Below are 20,835 nucleotides of genomic sequence, written 5' to 3'. Positions count from 1 at the left end.
GAGACCCACAGTATGGGAATGGCCGCCGCATGCAACAACATCAAAGTTTCAATGTGTAGTAGATTGGTGGTATCATGTAATATTTACTGCCCGAGATACTGAGGTGCAGGTGAATAAACTCTCACTTTGATTAAGTATTACCCTTGCCTAGCTGATTGTCCAAGGTAAATGACATCTGCCCCATGTACGTACTATTCCACTCGTCCACGTGTAGATCCGGGAAAGCGTTCGGCTCCAACTGCGAGTCAAAGGTCGGCCAGTTCTCCATGGCAGGCTGCTGCAGCGGCAGGTGGATAGTGTTCTCGAGCGCTCCGTCCACGAAGGCGATGCCTTTCTTCGACTTGATGTATGCCTCCGCGATGCGGTACAGAGACCTGCACAGCTCGTACTGCCGCTTGCATGACTCGACCAACCCGCTGAGTCGCTCGCTGATTTCCAGGGTACTTCGGAGCAGGTTGAGGTCTTCGACGTCGGAGTGTCTGATGCAGTGGAGGAATGTGATTATGTAGGGAGTAAAGGAGGAGTAGAGATGTGTCCTGGGAGAATTGGAGTCAGCCGGGATTCTGCGTCGATAGATGCCGTGGAGTAGACTTACCAGACTGCGTAACTGAACAACGCGGCGTAACCCCCAGACGCGGACCGAGGGAAGGCGGTCGCATGCGCCGTGAGTCCCTTTCTTGCCGCGTCGAAGCACTCCTCAGTTATGGAGCTCGCGGAGTTCGATGAGTTGGCTCCACGATGAACTAGTGTTAGAATGGAGTAGTAAACCACATCGAGCCCGTCAAAGGTGAATTGAAATAGTTCTTTGCGATAAGCATGCGTATAGTCCACGCTTCGCCACGAGTCGTACCACGCCGACAGCCGCTTCGTAAGATGTGCTACCGAAGCACTGCGTTCCTCGTCGCTCGTCCTCGAAGCCGCCGGGGAATAGAGGTGCTCGTAGATCTTGGATTGTATCCGTCCGAATTCGATGAATGCAGAAAAGGAGGTGTCCCATGGGCGTCGCTCGGGTTTATTGGAGATCTCGAAAGGTTCCACGTCGATGTCAAAGTCTTGGATGATTGCGGCTTTGCCTTGAGTCAGAGTCAGACCGCGGTCTGCGAAATAGACGTGCCAGAACAGGCGTCGCGCTCTGCGGGCCTCTTCTCTCGACAACGTCGCTAATCTTGCTTTCCGATTGTAGCCCAGGGCGAGACAGTGTCTTGCGGCTGCAGACATTACCGTCCATTGCAATGCAAGGTTTCCGTCTTGTTGTGCTCGTAACGACTACAAAAGATTTTGTTAGCCCCCAAAGTAATCAGGACCATCTGCAAGCATCAATCGAGACTTACCGCTATGGAAAGTATTAGAGTATGTTCGAATGTCGGTACCGCCATGACCTCGTAGGTCTCGATGCCGGACTTGAAGTTTGCATGGCACAAGTTGTACACACGGCTTGTTTCCTGGGGATCGAATTCCGGGTGTTTCTCGAAATCGATGTCGCGCAAGAGGACTGACAAGAACCCATTTAGGAGAGTGACCTCGCCGATGGTCACCGGGTCCACGGAGAAGTAGACCCTGCGGCATAGGTCTTCGACTTGCACCCGGTTCTCAACTGCGTAGAACAGAAACAGTATTGATTGTTCTGAGTCATGCACAGATTAGTCTCTGCTCATTTTATGAACGATGGTAAGGGTGAGAACGAAAGACATCGATGCTTACCACTAACAGTCCGGAGCAATCGGATCACCAGATCTGAAGGTGGAAGTTGCAGCTGCGAGCCTTTTCCCACATGGGGTAGTCTTCGCAGCTGTTTCGGCTCCATTCGCTCATGGCTCTGGCAAATTCCTCGTAACGTCTCCAGCTCGTCGACTACAATTGGTGACTGAGCGGCTTCGACTTTCAACTCCTCTATCTGGCTCGCCAAGTACGTTTGTTGCCTGAAAGATGAGTCGCCCTCGAAAGACACCGGCTGGTCTTCCCACAAACAATGATGCGTTGAGGAGTCATCTTCGACATTAGGCGTCGTATTTGGAGTAGAATTTGGGGTGTGTCTGTTTGCGTGATTTTCTGTCTGGTTTCGGAGGGCGTCTTCGACGGCTCTCAACCTTTCGTGAAGTTGCTGAATGCTAGGGTGACTATCATCGCGTCAGCATTTGAACCGTATTTCCGCGAGCATATCTCCGGTTACCTCTCAGCAGGTCTGTCCGCGGAAGCTCGCTGACTTGGTTGCCTTCCAGCCGGACGACATGGAATTTTGGACGTCACGCAGTTTGAGCAAGGGACTTCTCGATTGCATCGCGTCTGCGTGGTGTCAGCTTGAACGGAGTTAAGACGCAGCAATCATTCGAAAGGGATAAGCGAGAAAAAGGGGGTTCGTTCGATGAGCGCGTCCCGCGGGCTGCAAGTCCGAAGATGGACAAAGGTGATAAATAGAATGTCTCTGTTTACCTTGCGAATCCGGCAATTATGGCACTATCAACGACGACAACATTTTGGTGGTTAGCAATCATTGCGTATTAGTATCGCCGTATCAGCTGGTAAGCGGCGTTGGGCGACGATCCCGTTAGGCGGAACTTACCGCTCTCGGAATAACACTGGTCTTTGGCGTGTGCTCCGACTCCATGGTGTTAGCGTAGCCGAGAGAAACCGACAGGGTCGGACGGTCTCCTCCTCTTCGCACACTGTACTTGGCTTCTGCGCGTGTTCTGAATTACGTATGGCCCGGTGCTGTGTCCGTTTTGCCGGTCCCTCGCGAGCCTTTTTGTTTTTCAGCTCCGTGGTCTCCGTGGGAAGCGCGGAGCGCACGGACACACGTCCGAGACAGGGGCTTTGTATTTAAAGTCGAGTAGGTTAAACTACGGCCTTCACATCTGCGGAGATTCCCCCTCACTGGCCTTCCCCTAACGGCTCTTTATGCGTACGACAGAGTTGAGTTTTTAGACTATGAAAGCGATACCGAGATTGAACTAAACAAATGATTTGTCAGTTGGTTGTCAGTTTTTGGCTAACTTTCGCCGAATAGCTGGTACTCCATAGGAAAGTGTGCAATCGTAATCCTGGAAGCGTGTCGATCATGACTAGGCGCTACAGTCGTAAAACCCCTGTCGGACGCAATTTCGGGGCTGCTAGTCAACTTGCCCCGTCATAACAGAGTTCCCGGCTTCTGTGCACACCCGCGAGGATTATGAAGATTTGAGATGGCCGACGTGCTCTGGGAGACCGGGGCAAAAATCGCTATTTTCACGCTCACACACAAGCAGATCCCCCTCATCGAAGCGCCATTACACTTTGAAGCCGTTGGTTCCCAAGACTCAAGCGTCCAATACCATTGCCAGTTTTAGTCCGAGGTCCCCGACTTCAACTCAAAAATGACATGGTCGTTCTCGCGATTGGTTTCCACTAAGTACAACCCACACGAGCTGAAAAAACCCGCGGTCTCAATAAGTTCGTGTTCACACTCTATCAACGAAACAAATGATATTTCATTCCAACGGTGACTCGAGCAAGCAACAAGCTTTCTTGGCCTCAGCCACGTAGGGCGCCGGCAGCATGCGCTGTTAATTATCACAGGTGAAAAAGAGATACGATTGGAGTATCCAGCCCATGTCATGAGCTTGGTACGCGGCATCTTGCAGCTGACCCTACTCCCCCAGATCCGACAAAGTGAGATCTCGGCTCCGCAGATAAAGGCGCCGGCCAAGTGGCAGGCTGTCGATGCAGGGTTTTCAAGTCGGGTGACCTGCGGTGAAAGAAACTGACTCTCAGATACCGAAGGCATTCAGAATACTACTAGGTATTTATGTGACATGGACACTTTTACTATTGTGATAGCACAGACTGGTTAGAACCCGGGCACGGGCTATGAGAACGTTGAAGAAGGTTCCGTCAAATTGGCCAGGGGCCAGCGCAGCGGATAGATCAAATTTAGTCTGCATGTGGGATCCACGTTGTTCAGTCTGCATCGAGAGGGATTCGCTACTTGTGCTGCAAGCAAGACCCATTTAAGATGCGGCTAAAGCTTCCATGACCGCGGCCCGGGATGGCTATGAACGCGTGTTACGCCCTTCCCAGCTCGCCGGCCACTTCAAGGCATTCATATTCGCCCATCCAACACATGTCGGCTCATCTTGTTATTGGAAGAATCTGACAATGACGAAGTCTATCGTAGAAGCACCCTCGTCGTTCAAAATGCTGCTAATGTCTTACATCATCTGGCCTTCAAACACACTCCCGCAGAGGCCTTCCAGGCGCTCATGTTGTGAATGGCCGGGGGCTCCCCAGTTTTGCAGGCCACCCGCTCAGGCCCTCACAACCTGCCCGGGATGACGGCAGGGCAGGTGGGTTTCTTTACTGATCTGGTCGTATTGTATCGAGCCGCTAGCCGAGAACTTCCCACATACCCGCGGAATATCGGGCTCGCATTTTGCACGTCCCCTATAACTTGGAACGATCTTCTCATTCGGAAGCTCCGCCGGGAGCACAAAGCTTTCCACGACGTAACACGAGCCAATTTGGGACTAAGGTGTCACTCTGCAGCTCTAAACTCTATTTAAATCCGTAAAGACCACCACCGAGCTTGCTTCTCGGCGTCAGGTCGTCGAAATCGTTGCTTGGTAAGATCCGAGACCGACAACATCAATGAGGGCCAAGGCGGTCAGCATCACACAGGGCGTATGAATTGCGTTGCAGATGTGCCACGATGCAGCCCTATGACTCGAGGCAAATTTCGGGTGAGAGATTAACGACGACGTAGTCGGCGATGTGAATACTGCAAGTGGAGCGCCAGGCGTAGTCGCCGAAGACACGTCGACAAGAATTGAGTTATCGCCGTCCTCTTATTGTTCAGGTCGGTGAAGCTATTGCCCTACTTGTCATATTTCGCGCAAAGGCAGCTCCGGGAATATCCCAAGTCGGGGGAAGGCAGCATTCTGAACCATTCATCGTCATTCTACTCTCACGTAAACCCCCCCTTTCTTCCCTTCTAACTTTTCTTCTTCGCAGTTTGCCGCCTGGAGGCGCACCTTGTTGACTGCCGTATGACTCTCACGGGGAAATATTCGAGGGCCAGGATGGCTCACAGAGAAACCTCTATGGCCACCTATGGGGGTATATGAAGAGAATTCTATAGCCATGCATGAACATCGAATGGTCTGCTGTCGCTGCACTAACATGAAGTCATGAGTTGCTCTCATAGTTCAAGATTTCCCATATTCGAGACGTACGAATTCGCCATCAGCGACGCGATATACCAAGTGTGTAAACTCATGAATTTGTCCAGAAAATCACAAGGGGGGAATTCACAATGCGTCCAGTCCGGCTGGAATCTGCTCAAGCCCAGGCCCTATCGTGCTGAGGCGTCGAATTTATTGTCCTCGGACAAGATCATCACGACTGTGGCCTATTCTTGAATTATTTAATGAACCCAAAGTCTGATTCGACGACTTTTGGTTTTTGTTGCTTGAATACGAGATGAACTGAGATAAGGAGGCCACTTGTGACGACTGGCGATGACAACCGCGCCCTAGAGCAGCGCCCTTCCAGGTAGTCCGCACCAGCGATAGTGGGCTCCCTCCAACACGTAAAAGCCGACGCATCAAAGATGAAGAACATCTTATCGCTCAGGATGTTTGAGGTTTAGGTCAATTGATAAAGGCTAATAGTTGTGGTCGTCTTTCCTCTCCGCCTAATTCTCAAGCTCTATCCTCTCAGTTATGTTGAATCAACGCTTGCAGTCGGCCTTTGTCAAGAATATCGCCTTCGACCAGCCGTCCCGTCTCCTTGATTTCACCATTGACCAACTGGTAGCGGACGATGGTTGGGACGTTGTGAACGTCCCACTTGGTCCGATAGACGTTAGTGGGTACTTTCCACCTACATGGAGTTAGTTGAGCTGCCGAGAACCGACGCATCGAAGGCTGAACGTGTGCCAGCAGATATCCACTCACTCGGGTCTTTGGCCAACTTCAACGAATGCCATGCTCGGCGCCGTCTCGGCCGAGAAGGCGGCATTGATGTGTGGCAAGGCAGCTCTGACATCAGGACACCATGACTCCCCTGTTTCCGGGAGGTTTGAAGTAGTAAATGTTATGAAGAAGGGTGCATCGGGACTGCCAGGCAGTTGAATAGCTTCCACGGAGTCCGGTAGCGTGAAGGTCGAGATAATGGGCATCTTGGCGGTGACGGGCTACTTTCGCGAGACAACGACGAGATTGCTGGGCCAATGAAAGCAGAGGAAGCTGCGATTTAGGGAAGAAGAAAGAACAATGTGAAGCCCATCTTTTCTTAGAAACTATGAGGCGCGGCTTCTGCAAGTAGATAATGGCGTGATACCGATTCACTATGGTGTTGCCGGCCACGATCTCCGAGACCGGCCGGGGTGGCTCCACGGCGCCGTTCCTTCAAGAGTGGGTACCCGGCCGTGGCCGGCACATATCACCGATCCTCGTAAGATAACGCCATAATCATGCCCAGAGTGACTGCAACTCGACCGTACGCCTTTAAGCTATTATAATAGATTCTTATGGAGTAGAAATTGGTGCAACGACAATTCTGAACCCATTTCCCCTCCAGAACCCCGCTGGTTCAAGGCTCCCTCGATACGTACAGTTGGCTTTGACTTTCGGGCTCGAGAAACACCCCCCACGTAATACCCGACGGATCTTCTCTGGACCTTGCAACGCCTCTCGCTCATCGTTCTTCCACGGATATTTGAACGAAGGGCTTGCCATATCTTCGCCCCAAAGAGTCGTGCACCATTCCCAAACCTGCCCCGCCATATCATAGCATCCGTAGGGCGAGCGACCCTTTGGGAACAACCCAACTGCACAAGTGTTGTTGAAACCGGCCTCCTCTGAGTTTGCAGCATCGGTATTCCACTCAGTGCCCCAGGGAAACACCAACCCCTCGCTGCCAGCCTCAAACTGATCTCCGCGAGACGCCCGCTCCCACTCAGGCTCCGTAGGAAGCCTGACCTCGTCGTTTGGCGTTATTTCCCCGCTCGCGCGCCATCGTTCTGTCAGCCACCTGCAGTAATCCCGCGCGTCGTGCCAGGTGAGATCAGTCGCTGGCGCGTTTAACCTTTCCGGGTCCGTTCCATCCGGGCTGAGCCAATCTCGGCCGGTCCCCCGAGCAAACGCCGAATAGTCCCTATTGACGACTGGATAGATGCCAATCCGGAAACTGCCGAGTGAGATAGAGTTTGGTGGGTGTGAGTTGGGATGACTTTCAGAGCCCATGACGAAAGTTCCAGCGGGTATTTGTGCGAGGCCTGTGAGGTTGCGGGGGTCGCCCAGAGAGGAAAGGATGCGTCCAGCTTTCTCGCGCTCCTTGGGTGTCAATAAGCCTCTGTCCACGACTTCCAGTACCCATTTTGCTACCGACTGTTCGAATTCTGAGTCTTTGGGGACGAGGTCGGCAATAAGCAGGGCAGCGCGGTGAGATTCTGATGACGCCCCGTCAAGCAACCGTTCCAACAGTGTCTCCGCTTTGGCAGAACCCGCGAGACGGACCAAACAGCTCCTGATGACTGGCTGTGAAGAGCCTGGATTTGCATAGTAGAAGGCGAGTACTTCTTTTGTTGGGAGAGTTGCTAGTTGTCGAGCTGCAAGCAATTGCTGAACCGCACTGCAGGACCAGGCCGGAGTCAACAGTGATGTTGGCAAAGCCAACGTGCTTCGCTGGTCCTCACCCTTGGTTCTCAAAGCCTGCTCATAGGCCTTCAACTGAAGGTATTCGGCAGAAGTTCCATAAGAATCAACGACCTTGATCCACTCATCGAGGATGTCTTCGGCCTGTTCCGCCACACATCCAGCTTGGAGTGCCAAGGCGAATAAGGCAGGATTCGATGCGGAAGAGCCCAGTCCTATGGCTTTTTGAATCAACAGCTCGTAAGCTGCTCGCTTTCTCTGGGTTGTCAAAAGTGGTAGTATGTCGTGACGAGCCACGACTGAAGGTAGCACCCAGCAGCTGCAAACTTTGGTGTCCCCGAGTAAAAGAAGCCGGACGTCGTTTGCCGACTTCGCCAAGCCACTTATGGAGCCGAGAAGCTCAACACCCTCACTCCCAGCCTTATCGACCCCGTCTATGATGATTTGAAAGCCGATTCTCTGGTCTCCATGTTGCGTCAGTAACTCCGGGAGCGTTCTCTCGACAAGAGTCCGAAGAGACTCTGCTCCATCGACGAGGAAGTAGTATGGCTCAAGCTTGCCAGTCTCCCACGTTTCCTCATGCGAGTCCCCAAACTCGTTGCGAATTACTGAGCGTGATTCACGGAAATCATCTGTCGCCATCCGATAGCTAACATATTTCGCAAACGTGGTTTTCCCACTTCCACTCGGGCCCGTAAGGAGCAGGATCCTGTTATCGCGTACCAGCTCGACGGCGGAGAAGTAGACCGGGACCTCGCGCTCGTCGCCCACTTTACGTTTCCGTAAGCCCTTGGCGGCTTTGTCTTCAAAGGTGAAGTTCGCTAGGAGTGGTATGTAGCCGTTGGCCAGGTCGACGACGGTGCCATCCGGTCGGGTGAGCAGTGGCTCGCTGCCAAACGCTGCTGCTTTCGATCGCAGGGTTTTGAGAGTGTTTGAGAAGGGGTCAGCCATATTGCAATTCTCATACACAACGTTCTACACAACCGGCAACAGACACCGATGGGGCGATGAGCCGGCCTTATATACCGATACTCCCGGTGGAGAGAACCGATCTCTCGGGTCTAGTGCGGGGATGCCATCGGCACGAAATCGGAGGGGGGGACCAGGGGGCCCTGGATGCCTCGATCTTTGTGATTCATCTGCCTGACTGCCTGCGAGTAACTAAGCTTATTCTTCTTCAAGGCCAGTATTTCGGGTAGAGATTATGGCCGTGCGGCTTTCTAGGTATCTCAGAAGATGATGGCAATCACAGATACAAAATCACAATCATGACGGAGATCAATCGGTTTGAAATTTCCGCGACTGTTTACGCCATTCTCTATGTTTGGCATAAGTCATCTAGTTGAACAACAGAAGCCTCATCTCGGCCCGGGCACTACACTAACTCTACTTTCTTTATCATCATTGTGATCCTGGCCACCGATTACGTTTCTGCCACGTCTCTACTAGACTGGTTGTCCTCTTCAATTGTTCATGTTCCTATCTCTTTCCCGACACTCCGCTTCTGCCTCTCGTGCCTAAAAGCGAGACATTCATCCCTCATCTTGTGCTCAAAAGCCCAATGGTCAATGAGATGGGCGTTCATTATCAACAACTTGGCCCCCTTCTGTACCTTGAAGTCCTTGCTGGGCTCGCTTTTGACTGCGTGGGGAAAGGTTAGCCTCTGAATACAACATATAAGACGCAGGAACTAATAGCTCACTCTCTTCGCCGATACATATACCACATGAAAGTTACGCTGATGATCGCAAGGCCCCCGAACAATATGAGAATCTGATATCCATACTTGTATTTTGGAGCATCGTATGTAGGAAACAAGACCACTGCAATATGTTCAGCACTGTGTCTTATTATTTGCATGCAGTAGTAGATGGAAACTTACAAGGCACCCAAAGCACGAAGGCGTAAGAAACTACGTTGGCCGTGGCAACCAAAAGTTGTCGGATGCTGGGGTCACCGGCGTTGAGTCTGTTGGCCCAGCTCTGTGATATGTCAGTGTCAGGTTGGCAGTGATTCCAGGGACATACTCACAATGAGAACTGGCGTGGCAGCTGAGCCGGCGTATGACAGGTAGTATGCGAACATGAGAGCACCCTTGGGGATGGTCCAGACGGAGAGCAGGATGTTGGAGAGGATCATGAAAGCCTGTACAATGACAATCATCACATAGTTCTTCCCTGTGCGGTCGGCGATAATGCCCCAGATCACGGTCACGACGATGTTCAGAGCGCTTCCACCGGTCGGATAGATATTCGCATCCACAACCGAGTAGCCCGCCGACTTCAGCCAAAGGTTGAAGTAGCTCGTTGCCGAATGACAGGCCGCGACCATACTAGACCGTCACTGTTAGCTTTAGAAATGGCAGTCTGCGTTGGCGGCAACCTACGTGTATGGCACAACAAAGACCCAGATCTCCCAGCCAAGATAGATGCGCTTGGCTTCCTTCCATGTCAGCTTTTCTTGGGCCTTTTGGCCGAACCGCTCGATTCTTTCTACACCGTATTTGATATGCTGCAGTTCCGTTAGCATTGGACAGACAGCCAGGATGAAGTTCAATTGAGGAAGATGTACCTCAGCTGACCAGTAGAAGGCTTTGGTGTTGTGTGGCAGATCAGGCAGTCCAAAGAATCCCCAGATGGCGATCGGAAGCGAGATGATGGCATCCATGATGAACAGCCACCTCCACCCTGCCAGACCATGACGACCGTTCATGCTGGTATACAGCCCCGCCTGTAGATACCCGCTGAACATACTCGCGATAGACTCGACCTGCAGCAGAATGGCCAGCCGCTTCGTCAGCTCCTTCGGCCCGTACCAGCCCCCGAGCATGGAGATGTAGCCCGGGAAGGCGCACGCCTCGAAGAGCCCGATGAAGAACCGCAGGGCGTACATGGTCTGGATGTTCTTGGCGAAGCCCATGCCGATGACGAGCAGCGACCAGACGACCTCGCACGTCGGGATCAGGACGGAGGAGCGCACGAAGCTGAGCTGGGTCATCTGGGCGGGCACGCTGCCGACCATGATGCCGAGGCTGAACCAGGTGTTCAACCAGTTGCGCTCGTTACCGTAGAGACCGAGGTCTTGTTGCATGCCGCTGACGAAGGCATTGCCTGGCAGGCCGTTAGCGGGAGTTGTTCAACTGGGGGAGGCTCACTCACTGTAGTTCGTTTGGTCGAGGTACTTGATGAAGTAACCAAAACAGACTGTAGGACTGCGTATGCGTTAGGCAAAGCGGTGATGAGAGGTCGGGACCGATGGAACTTACAAGAAGAAGAGGTCCAGTCTTTGGACGTACGCGCGGTACTCCGGGTCTCCTTCGACGGAATCCCAGACATATCCGAGTATCTTTCTCCACCACGAAGAGGTTTTCACATCGCCGGAAGGGGTCTCCGTAATGCTCAATGGCCTCGTCTCTTTGGAGTTCTTGTCCAGGTCAGACGTTGTTTCCGACACAGCCACAGGGGCGATGGCCTTCGAATCAGACATTGCAGCCAATAGCAAGAGATCGAATCCAGCCTAAATGCACTCAACAGTCTCCAGTCACCTCTGATGTGCAGCTGCAGGTCGGAGCTCCGTTCAGCCCAGATCGCTATATACTTTGGCACCTGCGAGCGCAACGATTTTTCCCGACCATGCTAACCACTTTCATAGAAACTAGATATTGAGCCGACATGGGCTTTTCCATCGTCCGAGTCCTGATTTGCTGCTCCCAAATGGTGTCATCGTGTTCCTTGCGAGCCAAAATCGTCGAATCCTTCTGCCCCATCTCCAGGGCCGCCGTCGATGCTGCAAGTGGATAAGGGGGCTGGACCTGCCACTGTCTCTCGAATTTGCCTGATGACTTTAGCTCGAAGAGGAGTCCGGCAGGCATTGAAGACTGCCGCTGTCGGACGATAGCGACTGCATATGCGGCTCGACTCCGACATGTCGTGATAGGTGCCCCGCAATGTCGTTATCTCGCTCCGCTCTGTCGCCTTGCTAACCCCGGCTTGTTATGCCGGTGCCGACTCCGGATAGTTGCTGTGTTTGCAGAATTTCGGTACTTTTTCTCCGGTATGTGTTTGTAAATATTCTTCATGTTTTCAAGAACCGGGTTGAACCAGGCAATGGGTAGGAGGACGTCCAGAGTCTCTGCGGTGTCGGCGAGCGTAACCTGAAGTCAGGATTGCAATCCTATGCAAGTGCGCATTTAGATCTGATCTCGGCTTCTACAGCTCATGTGGACAAAATCCTCCGGTGCTACAAAGACACGTCCCCAGTGATGTAGCATGCGTCGGCCACTTGCCCGGCCGGCTCTGCGCGGGGGCTGATCATCGCCGCGATCGCACATAAACCCCGTACGCCGCAGGACCATGCTCAAGATACCTTATCACTTTTTCTCAATCGTGTTGCTCCAGTAAGTTGTTAATCTCGGATTGAAATCTGCCGAAGCCTCCCACCGCATCTTGGTATTCATCCTGGGCTTCCACCCACCCTATTCCCGGCCAACCAATAATCCCAACCAAACCACCACAATGACGCCAGAAACCCTCCGCATATCCCTCGAAAACGTAGACTTCCGCCTGCCAACCCAAGTAACCGACGACGCCAGCGTCACCGCGCTCAAAAGCCTCGTCTTCGAGCCGCTCCTCCGCTGGCACCCCCACGGCAAGATCCAGCCCGGCCTCTTCGACCGCTGGGCGCACTCCGACGATAGGCGCACTTGGGACTTCCACATCCGCGACGGCGCCGTCTTCCACGACGGGAAACCGTGCACCTCCGAAGATGTCGTGAGCTACATCCTCGGGCTGCTGGACTCGCGCGACTACTTCGGCATGCGCTGGAGCTACAGCCGCTACTTTGCTCGCGCGACGCTCTCGGCGCCTGACGCGCGGACGGTGAGGGTTGAAAACCCGGAGGTGTTTGCGCAGGTGCTTGACATCTTTTGCGAGTTCTGGCCGGTGAGGGTGGATGGGGATGGGAAGCCGGTGCTTGGGACGGGGCCGTTTCGCGTGGTGGAGTTTGAGCGGGAGGATGGAGTGGGAAGGGCGAGGTTGCAAAGGGTGAGCCCGTCGAGGCATGGGACTCCGCATGTGATTGTTGCGACACAGGATGGGAATGCGGCGAAGAGGTTGCAGCAGCTGCGCGATGGGGAAGTGGATGCGGCGCTGAATTTGGAAAGGGTCGAGGACCTTGGCCTACTGGACTTTGGAGCATCGCTACGATGGGGCAGGGTTACGAGTACGCTTTCTGCGATATACTACCTCAACTGCACCGAGGGCATCTTCCGCTCTGCGAAGGCACGGTTGGCGGTCAATCTTGCAGTGGACAACGATGCTCTGGTGAAGGAGGTGTATAAGGGCTTCGCACTTCCGTCGGCTACTATTGTGAGCCCTTTCCACCTTGGCTTCCGGGAATCACAGCTGCAGCCTATCCCCTTCGACCCAGAGCGTGCGAGGGAGCTGCTCAAGGACCTAGACCCGACAGAGTCGCTCATTCTGAGGACTCCGACATACATGCCGGAGCACGCGCAGAAGATCTCCAGCTTCGTCGCCAGGTCCTTGAAAGCGATCGGGTTTGCCGTTGAGGTTAGAGTTGAGACCAACCGGCCAGAATACGCTAGACAGATTGGGCTTCAAAAGCAGATTGGAGACTTGGCGCTGTTTGATTCAACACCCAACAGCACGTTCAGGGTACTGGACGACAAGGTATCGAGCTCGTCTCACGCCACTTGGTGGCTAGGTTTCCATGACGATGACGTTCAGGATTTGTTCCAGACGGCACGGAGTAAGATCACAAGAGAGGATAGGGCAGAGGCTTACTCGGCCTGTCTGAAGAGGCTCCATGAGAATCCGCCGTGGCTGTATATTGCGCATCCGGAGGTGGTCTGGGCGACGAGGCATGACACTTCATTGAGAATTGGCCACTCGGGCATACTCACGCTGGAGGATTGACCCTTCTTAACCTTGCATATATCGAGAAATCCAGAAGTAGACAGTTGGTATCTAAAAGAGCTTCCTGCGCTCATGGGTTCTCGGGTCTACGACCAGAGACAACATACCTGCCACACAGATTAGCATGCTCCACATCGATCACCGCGAGGTATGTAAACTTACACGGGCCACCAGATATGTATCGTCGGATCCCTCATCTCCTTTCTCGCCTTGGCGCAGAGCACCAACACCTCCTCTCGCGACCACCCCTTGATGTTCGTCAGCGTCCCCAGCGCCGCCGTCTCCAGGAACGTGTCGAGGTTCGCCAGCCCCCATCCGCCGATGTCCTTCATCATGCGGTTGCGCGGCCACGTGTTGGTCGGCCACTTGTACACCGTCTCCTGGACGTCGACGAAGCCGCGGTCGATGAGCAGCTGCTTCCACAGCAGCGGCAGGCGGAGCGTGCGGTTGATCTTGTCCATGGCGTCGACGACCTCGACGGCCCACTGCACGAGGAAGCTGTCCTTGGGGATGGTGTCGTCGTCGCTGCGGGCGTCCATGCAGACGTCTTGGGCCTCGAACCAGCCGCCGGGCTCGAGTTGGCTTGGGCGGGATAAGTGATGGTGTGGAAGGTGGGAAGGGTGGGATCGGCGACTTACTTGTAAATACTGTCGACGAGTTTTACGGGGTCGAGGATGCTGCCGCTGAGGGTTCGGGAGAAGATGAAGTCGAACTTCTTTGACCAGGTCCAGTTCTTCTCAATGTCGTCGATTTCGAAGGAGCAATTTGGGGGCATGCTAACACACAGAGTCAATATCGAGGCATGGGCTTGCCAAAAACTTGGTATGGGGGGAACTCACAAGTCGGGCTGCACCGGGCTGATGTCGACGCCGATAACTTCAGCTTCCGGGTTTTGCTCAGCTGCAAGTGAAATTGTCATGAGTCAACTTGGAAGGATCAAAGTCAGTTGCAGCAGTCAAACTCACCATACTCCAAGGCCCAAATTCCGGTACCCGTTCCCAAGTCAAGAACTCTGTTGGCGCCGCTCACTTTGGGGCAGGTACACAGGTAGCCGCGAAATGTCCTCATGAAGAGCTCATGCTGCAAGTCCAAGCGGTCTTGCTCGACCTGTGAAGTGCAGTCTGTCAGTCTCATGACATGCTTAGCATGAGTCTAGACGTACGTTATCATGGGGGAAGTAGTATTCTGAACGACATCAGCATTCATCACCAAGACTGGTTGAAGCGCAGGGTTGCATACTTCCTCGAGATTGAGAATGGTAAAGACGGCCGTATTCGTCTTCAAACTTGAGCACGGATGAACGGATGGAAGTGAGGGAATCGCGGACGGACTGCGAAGCAGACTGGATCAGCGACGGGACAATACAGACACAGACATGTCGAATAGACGTACGACGTTGATGGCCGAATCGGTCTCAGTCTCATCCGGTGCCTTCACGACAAGTCATCAGCACATCCACTTCAACTAGCCCCTCCCCACTCGGGACCCGTACAATGATACCCGTCGCCGGATTCTCCGCTCCCTGGGCAGCTGCCGGAGCCGCGGTGCCCGCTTCCCCGGCCTCTGGGGCGGTCGCGGGGGCCGCCGGGGCCGCTGCCGGCGGGGAGGAGCGCGTCTCTTCTCCTGGAGTCGCCATCGCTGATGGAACAAGGCAATGGCCACGCGAGATCCTGCCCAAATGTCGATGCTGCTGTGGACAGTCCTTCGCCGTTTAAACACCGCAGCTATCGAGTGAAGGTTTGTGGGAAAAGGTACCGAAGAGTGGGCACGACGAATTTGCTTGCTTCGAGGGGCGATCCAAGTGTTTTATCCGCTGGGCTGAGCAGAAGTTCCGCCCCCCCTCCCCCGTCCCCTCCCCACCATCCTTTCCAAGGGTTAGTGCCCCTCCAATTCCCTGCCCATCGGCGAGATCAGTCGTCGCCCTCCATCACACACCGCACACCGGTTTGGAGGAGTCGCTGCTGCAAGGTGTGTTGGTGCGTGCTGAGGTGTGGTGTGGTGCGGTGTCCAGCTTCCCGGAAATCAGTTGACAGCGGGGTTATTCGTTAGCGACATCTGTAGCTCATCCAATGGATGCTGACGGGATGCGAGGCCCTGACTAGCGATTGCAGAAACGGCCGCGCGCGCAAGGATGCTATGAATCGCCGACACGTGGGAGCGACGAACGGGGGGCGTTTAAGTGCTCCTTGTGAGTGGACAGTTAGGATAAAGTCGCCAGCCATTCAGAACTCTGTCAACGGGTTTCTTCAGCGAGAGAGACATGACAAGGGGGAGATACCCGGATACCTGGGTGTGGAAAGTCGCGCGCGTGGAGCGGTGACCCGCGAACCTGGTAAAGTGTGCGCATCATGTTGCGCAATTTTTCCAGGGGCTGGTTCGGGCTAGTGATTGACCAGCGACCGGTGACGCAGCGAGGATCATTGCAGGAGGGATATCTTGCAATGGTAAGACGAGTGACCGATCTATGGGCGGGCTTTCAAATCGCCGGGGCGGCAGCGAAACTTGATCATTCGTTGCATCAGTTGGACGCGTGGACTTTTGGCATTTCAGCGCTCTTCCTTGCGGGGTTCTCCCTCCTTCCAGCATCGCAGCTGGTATGGAGCATCCCATCTCCATCATGCCATTTTCGCAAGTTTATTTGAGGCGGTCAAGTCAACAGACATGACAGACACCACATAAATCGAGGGCCAATCAAGGAGCATCGCCGTGAATGTGGCTTGCACCCTTGGGAAGCGGAGACACCGGCCCGGCCCGTAAGCCATTCTCCCCCGCCACGGCGGAAACGGTAAGTCTCAGAGCTTTCAGCTGTCCCTTGACGACTCCCGCCGTGGAGGTTACGTGTTGTGTACGAAGCCTACTGAACTTGTAGAACGAAGCATGATTTGGTTTGATTGCGGGCTGATGACCTGTGCGCGATGATGATCTGTCGGGTTCGGCGAAAGCCGCAGGGCAGGTCTGCGACACCCGATACTCTCGGAACTGACCGCCGCAGTGCGGCCCCACATGCCCGAAGTCCGCGGCGAGATGGTGGTACAGTGCTTCGGATATGAGAAGGCTTGAAAACCAGGCAAATGAGTATAGATGCACCGCTTACTTTGTGCGAAACTAATTCCATGTCCCACTGGCAATTTTGTCGATGATAACAGTGCCAGCACCTATCCTTTCGCCCCGATGCGCGCGCAGAGTAGGAACAAGCCGGTGTCGGTACCTTCTTGTCACCACTGGCACATGCATCACGAGAGCAGGTGTTAAGAAGTCTGTATATCCAGTCTTTTTGAGCCTTCTGGATTCCATTAGTTTGCTTGGCTGATGTGGATCTCACTCAATTTGAGTTTTGCAAAGATTTGGGCACATTTTGGCAGATTTGAGTTCGGCGCCGTAAAGACTTGGAACGGACCAACAGCTGGGCTCTTTAACTTGCATGAGGTACGTGATATTGGAGGGGATTCGGGTCACCCTCAAGCATGAAGGGCTCCAAAATGAATGGTTCTATGTGCTTGAGGGCTGTTGTTGAAAACTCAGGGCCTGTATTTTCTTATTCGGGTGCGCTCTCCAGGCTCAAATCATCCAACTTAGTTGTCGCCGTCGCAACACTAAGTGTAAGTGCAGACATGGAAGGTAAGGTAGCCACAGTGAGGAATATGCGGAACCTGTTGTCCAGATAGGCACGTGAGCTTTGGTGACTAATGACCACCAATGATAAGAACAGAGATAAAGGGTCAGAAAAGAAACAATTGAAATCAAAACATCGGTCAGTGTTGATTGACGACATATCCAGCCAAGACCGCTGACACCTTCACATTTTATAGTGCTTGGCTCTTGGCGGGCCCGACTTTCCCCTCACATCGCCCCGACGACCTTCCCGATCCGACCATCGGTTCATGAGCTCACCCCCGCTGGCCGCGGCCGATTGGACTCTCGCGACGACCAAGTTTCTCGGCGGCCCGGGATGAGCATGCGATGTTTTCGTTCGTGTTGCTGCTGCGGTGGCACGCGAGTCCGGCTGGCAGCCGCAAAAAGTCAATTGGACCTTGAAGGGCGGCGGTGGCGCGAAATGAAATAAAATGCAGCCCGCCGCCCTCATATCAGCCCGCGACTGCGCTTCTTTTGCCCCCAGCTCTTCGTTTTCAATTGCCTATCGCAAACCGCAGCCATGAAGTTCTCCACGACGACCGCCGCGACGTTGCTGTCGCTGGCCTCGGGCGCTGCCGCTGCCACGAACGAGACGTGCAGGCCCAAGGTAGACTCGGAGCAGCTCCAGGCTGACCTGACTACTGAAAAGTGAGTAACCGAACCTGCAAGATGCCTCCTCCTGATCATCACTGACACGTCGCGGTACAGCCTAATGGCCAACCTCGAAGCCCTCAACGAAATCGCCTTTGCCAACGGCGGCAACCGCGCCTTCGGCCTGCCGGGGTACGCCGCCTCGGTCGACTACGTCTGGGACCGCATCTCCTCCATCCCCGCCACCCGCGCCTGGAAGCAAGACTTCCCCGCGACCTTCGGCCAGGTCGTCTCGATCGACTTTTCCATTGACGAGGAGTCCATCTACGTCTTCGGGCTGACGTACTCGCCCTCCACCAGCGAAGAGGGCATCACCGCGGACCTCGTGCTGGGCCCCGAGGGTGCCGCGGGGTGCGACGCGGCGAACTACGAGGGCCTGGACGTGGCGGGCAAGATCGTGCTCGTGCAGCGCTTCCGGTGCCCGACGGGGGGCACGCTGGCGGGAAGAGTGAGGCCCGCGGCGGCGGCGGGCGCGGCGGCTGTGATTGTGTATCACGACATTGAGACGAACGCGACGGCGGGGAGTTTGAGCGCGCCGGACCCGGAGGGGTTTGTGCCGGCTGGTTTTATTAACCTCGCGGACGGTGTGAGGATCAAGGAGAGGTTGGATAGTGGGGAGAGTGTGACGGCGCGCTTCCAGCAGACGCAGATTGTGGAGGAGCGGATTACGCAGAATGTGTTTGTCGAGACGGAGGAGGGCGATCCGCATAACGTTGTCATGGTATGTTTCCTCGCGGTGATTTGGGAGAGTGTGTTCTGACGATGGCAGCTTGGAGCGCACCTGGACAGCGTGCAAGCCGGCCCTGGCATCAACGACGACGGTAAGCCATCTTCGCCACCCGACATTCTCCAGAGACTGACAAACCCCCAGGCTCCGGCACCAGTCTCCTCCTCGAGCTCTTCCTCGCCCTGACCAAATACCGCACCAAGAACAAAGTCCGCTTCGCATGGTGGGGCGCCGAGGAAAACGGCCTGCTCGGGTCCAAGTTCTACTGCGCCAACCTCCCTCCCTCCGACGTCGACGACCTGCTGGTGTACCTCAACTTCGACATGGTGTCCAAGGGCTTCTTCGGGGTGGCGGACACAGACGGCAGCAGCCACGGCAGCGTCGCGCCGCCGGGGTCCGACGTCGTCGAGCACATCTACGAGGCGTACTTTGCCAGCAAGGGGCACGTTGTCACGCCCGCGGTGCTGACCAACGGCAGCGACTACGCGTCCTTCTGGCAGATCCTCAACAAGCCGTTTGGGTTCCTGCACACGGGCACGGCGGTCGCGCAGGACCCGTGCTATCACCAGGCGTGCGACACGATTGCAAACCCGGACCCGGAGGTGATTACTGTGAACGCCAGGGTGAGTTTTCATCAATGAAGATGGGTTACGGAGGGTGTGATGCTAACTTGTGTCAGGCCGCGGCGCATATGGTGACTGTGCTGTCTCTCAACGGCACCGAGTTGATCCCGAAGACGTCTGTGAACGCGACCATGCTGAGCCATCTGCAGACGCGCAGTTTGGAGCCTGATGTGATTCGGATCGAGGAGTTGGAGGCGTTGGGGGAGCGTCATCTCGGATGCGGTCATGACATTTAGATGCTCTTCGGGGGAGGACGGGAATATTCACTCGGTGACATACAACCACCGAGTTCATAATCAAAACAAGAGTGGTTTTGGCAAATGCAGCATGGCATAAAAACAATACCTTTGCTGGAATAATCTGACCATCTTACGTAGACAGGGCAATCAGTGACATGTCGTCAAAAGATCAATGGTGGCCCTGGCTGGGAGTGTTAGCTGGCACTGCAACATTAGCGCAGGATTGATGAGCAGAAAGTCTCCAAAAGAGGATGCAACAAAAGGACTCGGCATCAGATGCGCCAACAGGTCCCTGTCCTCGTCCCCAAAGAACGGGGACGCCGGCCTCCCACTGCATCCGAAGGAAGGGAAGCGAGATGAGAAAACAGCCCCCATCAGGTTTCCTGTCTTGGACAGCATGGTCGATGCGCAGCTGCCACGTAAACTGGTCTTCCTATTTTCTTTTTTGGCACGCACTGCAAGTTCAGCCTGACAGGTGGCGCTGATGAGCATGTGAAGAATGTGAAGAATAACGCCGCCGCCGATTGCCCTATGCACGAAGCCACACAGCTCCCGCTCCGCAGCGGGCGCCTCGGTCCGCGGCATGGCTCGTCGTGTCGGGTGTCGCCCCATAAGGCCCGGCCGGTGCGGTGCGGTGCGGTGCGTGAGGTGAGCAAATAAGCCCGGGGCATCGCCACTCAGCCTAAGATTTGCATCGTAAATACTGCATCTCAAGGTACGATCAACAAGAGTCCAGAACACATCACAATCGGCGTGTGGCAGCAACGCGGATCCCCACCTCTCATATGTAGCTACAGCAGGATGTAGCATTCCATGCCCCCCAAATAGAGGCTTGTCAAGCGCTGACTCAACCCGCAGCCCAGGCCAAAAGATCGCGTGTGAGACCAAATGATGCATGCGGTTCACGTCACACAAGGGGGCATCACCACTACATGAAATGATTGGCCGCGGCGTTCCGCTGCCAATCGAAGCCCGCCTTCTCGAACGATGCTGCCCACGCTACCCCCGATCCCCCCCCGGAAGCGAGGTGCAGGGCCAAGCAAGACGTTACGCCTGTTGGAGACATGGGCCCTGTCGCTGTCGCTGTCTCTGGCTCTGGCTGCCTGTTGTTGCGGTGCGCCTTTTGCCTGCAGTCAGCCCAAGTGTGCGCGCGCGCCGCTCCCTAGTTTCCGGTTTCCCCAATTCCAGACCCAGCCCTGTGGGCGTTTCTCGTCTCTCCCTTCTTTTAACCAAGTCTGAGATCTGTTGATCTGATCTGCTGGGGTGGAAGGGTAAAGGCAAGGCCAGGCAGCATCATTGCAGAGCATGCTTAAACACCCAACCAGACTCCGTCATTCGCACCTTATCCTGCGTGCCTGAACACCATCACACGTCCACAACTCTGCCTGCTTCCTGCACCAG

General features: G+C 54.7%; 7 protein-coding genes across 7 annotated transcripts; 2 read left to right on the top strand and 5 right to left on the bottom strand.

Annotated features, from left to right (window-relative positions):
- Positions 1 to 130: 130 nt before the first annotated feature.
- CGCS363_v009699 (putative transcriptional regulatory protein) lies at positions 131 to 2,605 on the bottom strand (the record flags this gene model as incomplete). The annotated part of the gene is made up of 5 exons (XM_036641548.1): positions 131 to 536; positions 596 to 1,266; positions 1,332 to 1,624; positions 1,702 to 2,101; positions 2,561 to 2,605. 5 exons carry the CDS (start codon positions 2,603 to 2,605, stop codon positions 131 to 133), a joined length of 1,815 nt encoding a protein of 604 aa, XP_036493364.1.
- A 3,082-nt stretch (positions 2,606 to 5,687) lies between these two features.
- On the bottom strand, positions 5,688 to 6,151 carry CGCS363_v009698 (Thioredoxin domain-containing protein; the record flags this gene model as incomplete). Its single annotated transcript, XM_036641547.1, has 2 exons — positions 5,688 to 5,853; positions 5,928 to 6,151. The coding sequence occupies 2 exons, from the start codon at positions 6,149 to 6,151 to the stop codon at positions 5,688 to 5,690; spliced, it is 390 nt and encodes a 129-aa protein (XP_036493363.1).
- A 349-nt stretch (positions 6,152 to 6,500) lies between these two features.
- Positions 6,501 to 8,579, bottom strand: pkn1 (Serine/threonine-protein kinase pkn1; the record flags this gene model as incomplete). Its single annotated transcript, XM_036641546.1, has 1 exon — positions 6,501 to 8,579. One exon carries the CDS (start codon positions 8,577 to 8,579, stop codon positions 6,501 to 6,503), a length of 2,079 nt encoding a protein of 692 aa, XP_036493358.1.
- A 747-nt stretch (positions 8,580 to 9,326) lies between these two features.
- Positions 9,327 to 11,114, bottom strand: CGCS363_v009696 (Pantothenate transporter liz1; the record flags this gene model as incomplete). The annotated part of the gene is made up of 7 exons (XM_036641545.1): positions 9,327 to 9,451; positions 9,511 to 9,610; positions 9,660 to 9,960; positions 10,015 to 10,139; positions 10,200 to 10,738; positions 10,787 to 10,839; positions 10,894 to 11,114. The coding sequence occupies 7 exons, from the start codon at positions 11,112 to 11,114 to the stop codon at positions 9,327 to 9,329; spliced, it is 1,464 nt and encodes a 487-aa protein (XP_036493357.1).
- Positions 11,115 to 12,142: 1,028 nt separating this feature from the next.
- On the top strand, positions 12,143 to 13,561 carry gsiB (Glutathione-binding protein GsiB; the record flags this gene model as incomplete). The annotated part of the gene is made up of 1 exon (XM_036641544.1): positions 12,143 to 13,561. The coding sequence occupies one exon, from the start codon at positions 12,143 to 12,145 to the stop codon at positions 13,559 to 13,561; it is 1,419 nt and encodes a 472-aa protein (XP_036493356.1).
- A 70-nt stretch (positions 13,562 to 13,631) lies between these two features.
- On the bottom strand, positions 13,632 to 15,197 carry CGCS363_v009694 (Secondary metabolism regulator LAE1; the record flags this gene model as incomplete). Its single annotated transcript, XM_036641543.1, has 9 exons — positions 13,632 to 13,668; positions 13,724 to 14,143; positions 14,200 to 14,337; positions 14,401 to 14,461; positions 14,527 to 14,668; positions 14,724 to 14,746; positions 14,801 to 14,891; positions 14,954 to 14,992; positions 15,054 to 15,197. 9 exons carry the CDS (start codon positions 15,195 to 15,197, stop codon positions 13,632 to 13,634), a joined length of 1,095 nt encoding a protein of 364 aa, XP_036493355.1.
- Positions 15,198 to 17,714: 2,517 nt separating this feature from the next.
- Positions 17,715 to 19,431, top strand: LAP2-1 (putative leucine aminopeptidase 2; the record flags this gene model as incomplete). Its single annotated transcript, XM_036641542.1, has 5 exons — positions 17,715 to 17,842; positions 17,903 to 18,566; positions 18,615 to 18,666; positions 18,717 to 19,195; positions 19,252 to 19,431. 5 exons carry the CDS (start codon positions 17,715 to 17,717, stop codon positions 19,429 to 19,431), a joined length of 1,503 nt encoding a protein of 500 aa, XP_036493362.1.
- Between the last annotated feature and the right edge of the window lie 1,404 nt (positions 19,432 to 20,835).

This window comes from Colletotrichum siamense (genome assembly GCF_013390195.1).
Source record: "Colletotrichum siamense strain Cg363 chromosome Unknown KSG_Cg363_contig06, whole genome shotgun sequence".
NCBI classification, from domain to species: domain Eukaryota; kingdom Fungi; phylum Ascomycota; class Sordariomycetes; order Glomerellales; family Glomerellaceae; genus Colletotrichum; species Colletotrichum siamense.
This window is presented reverse-complemented; position numbering and strand designations above follow the sequence as displayed.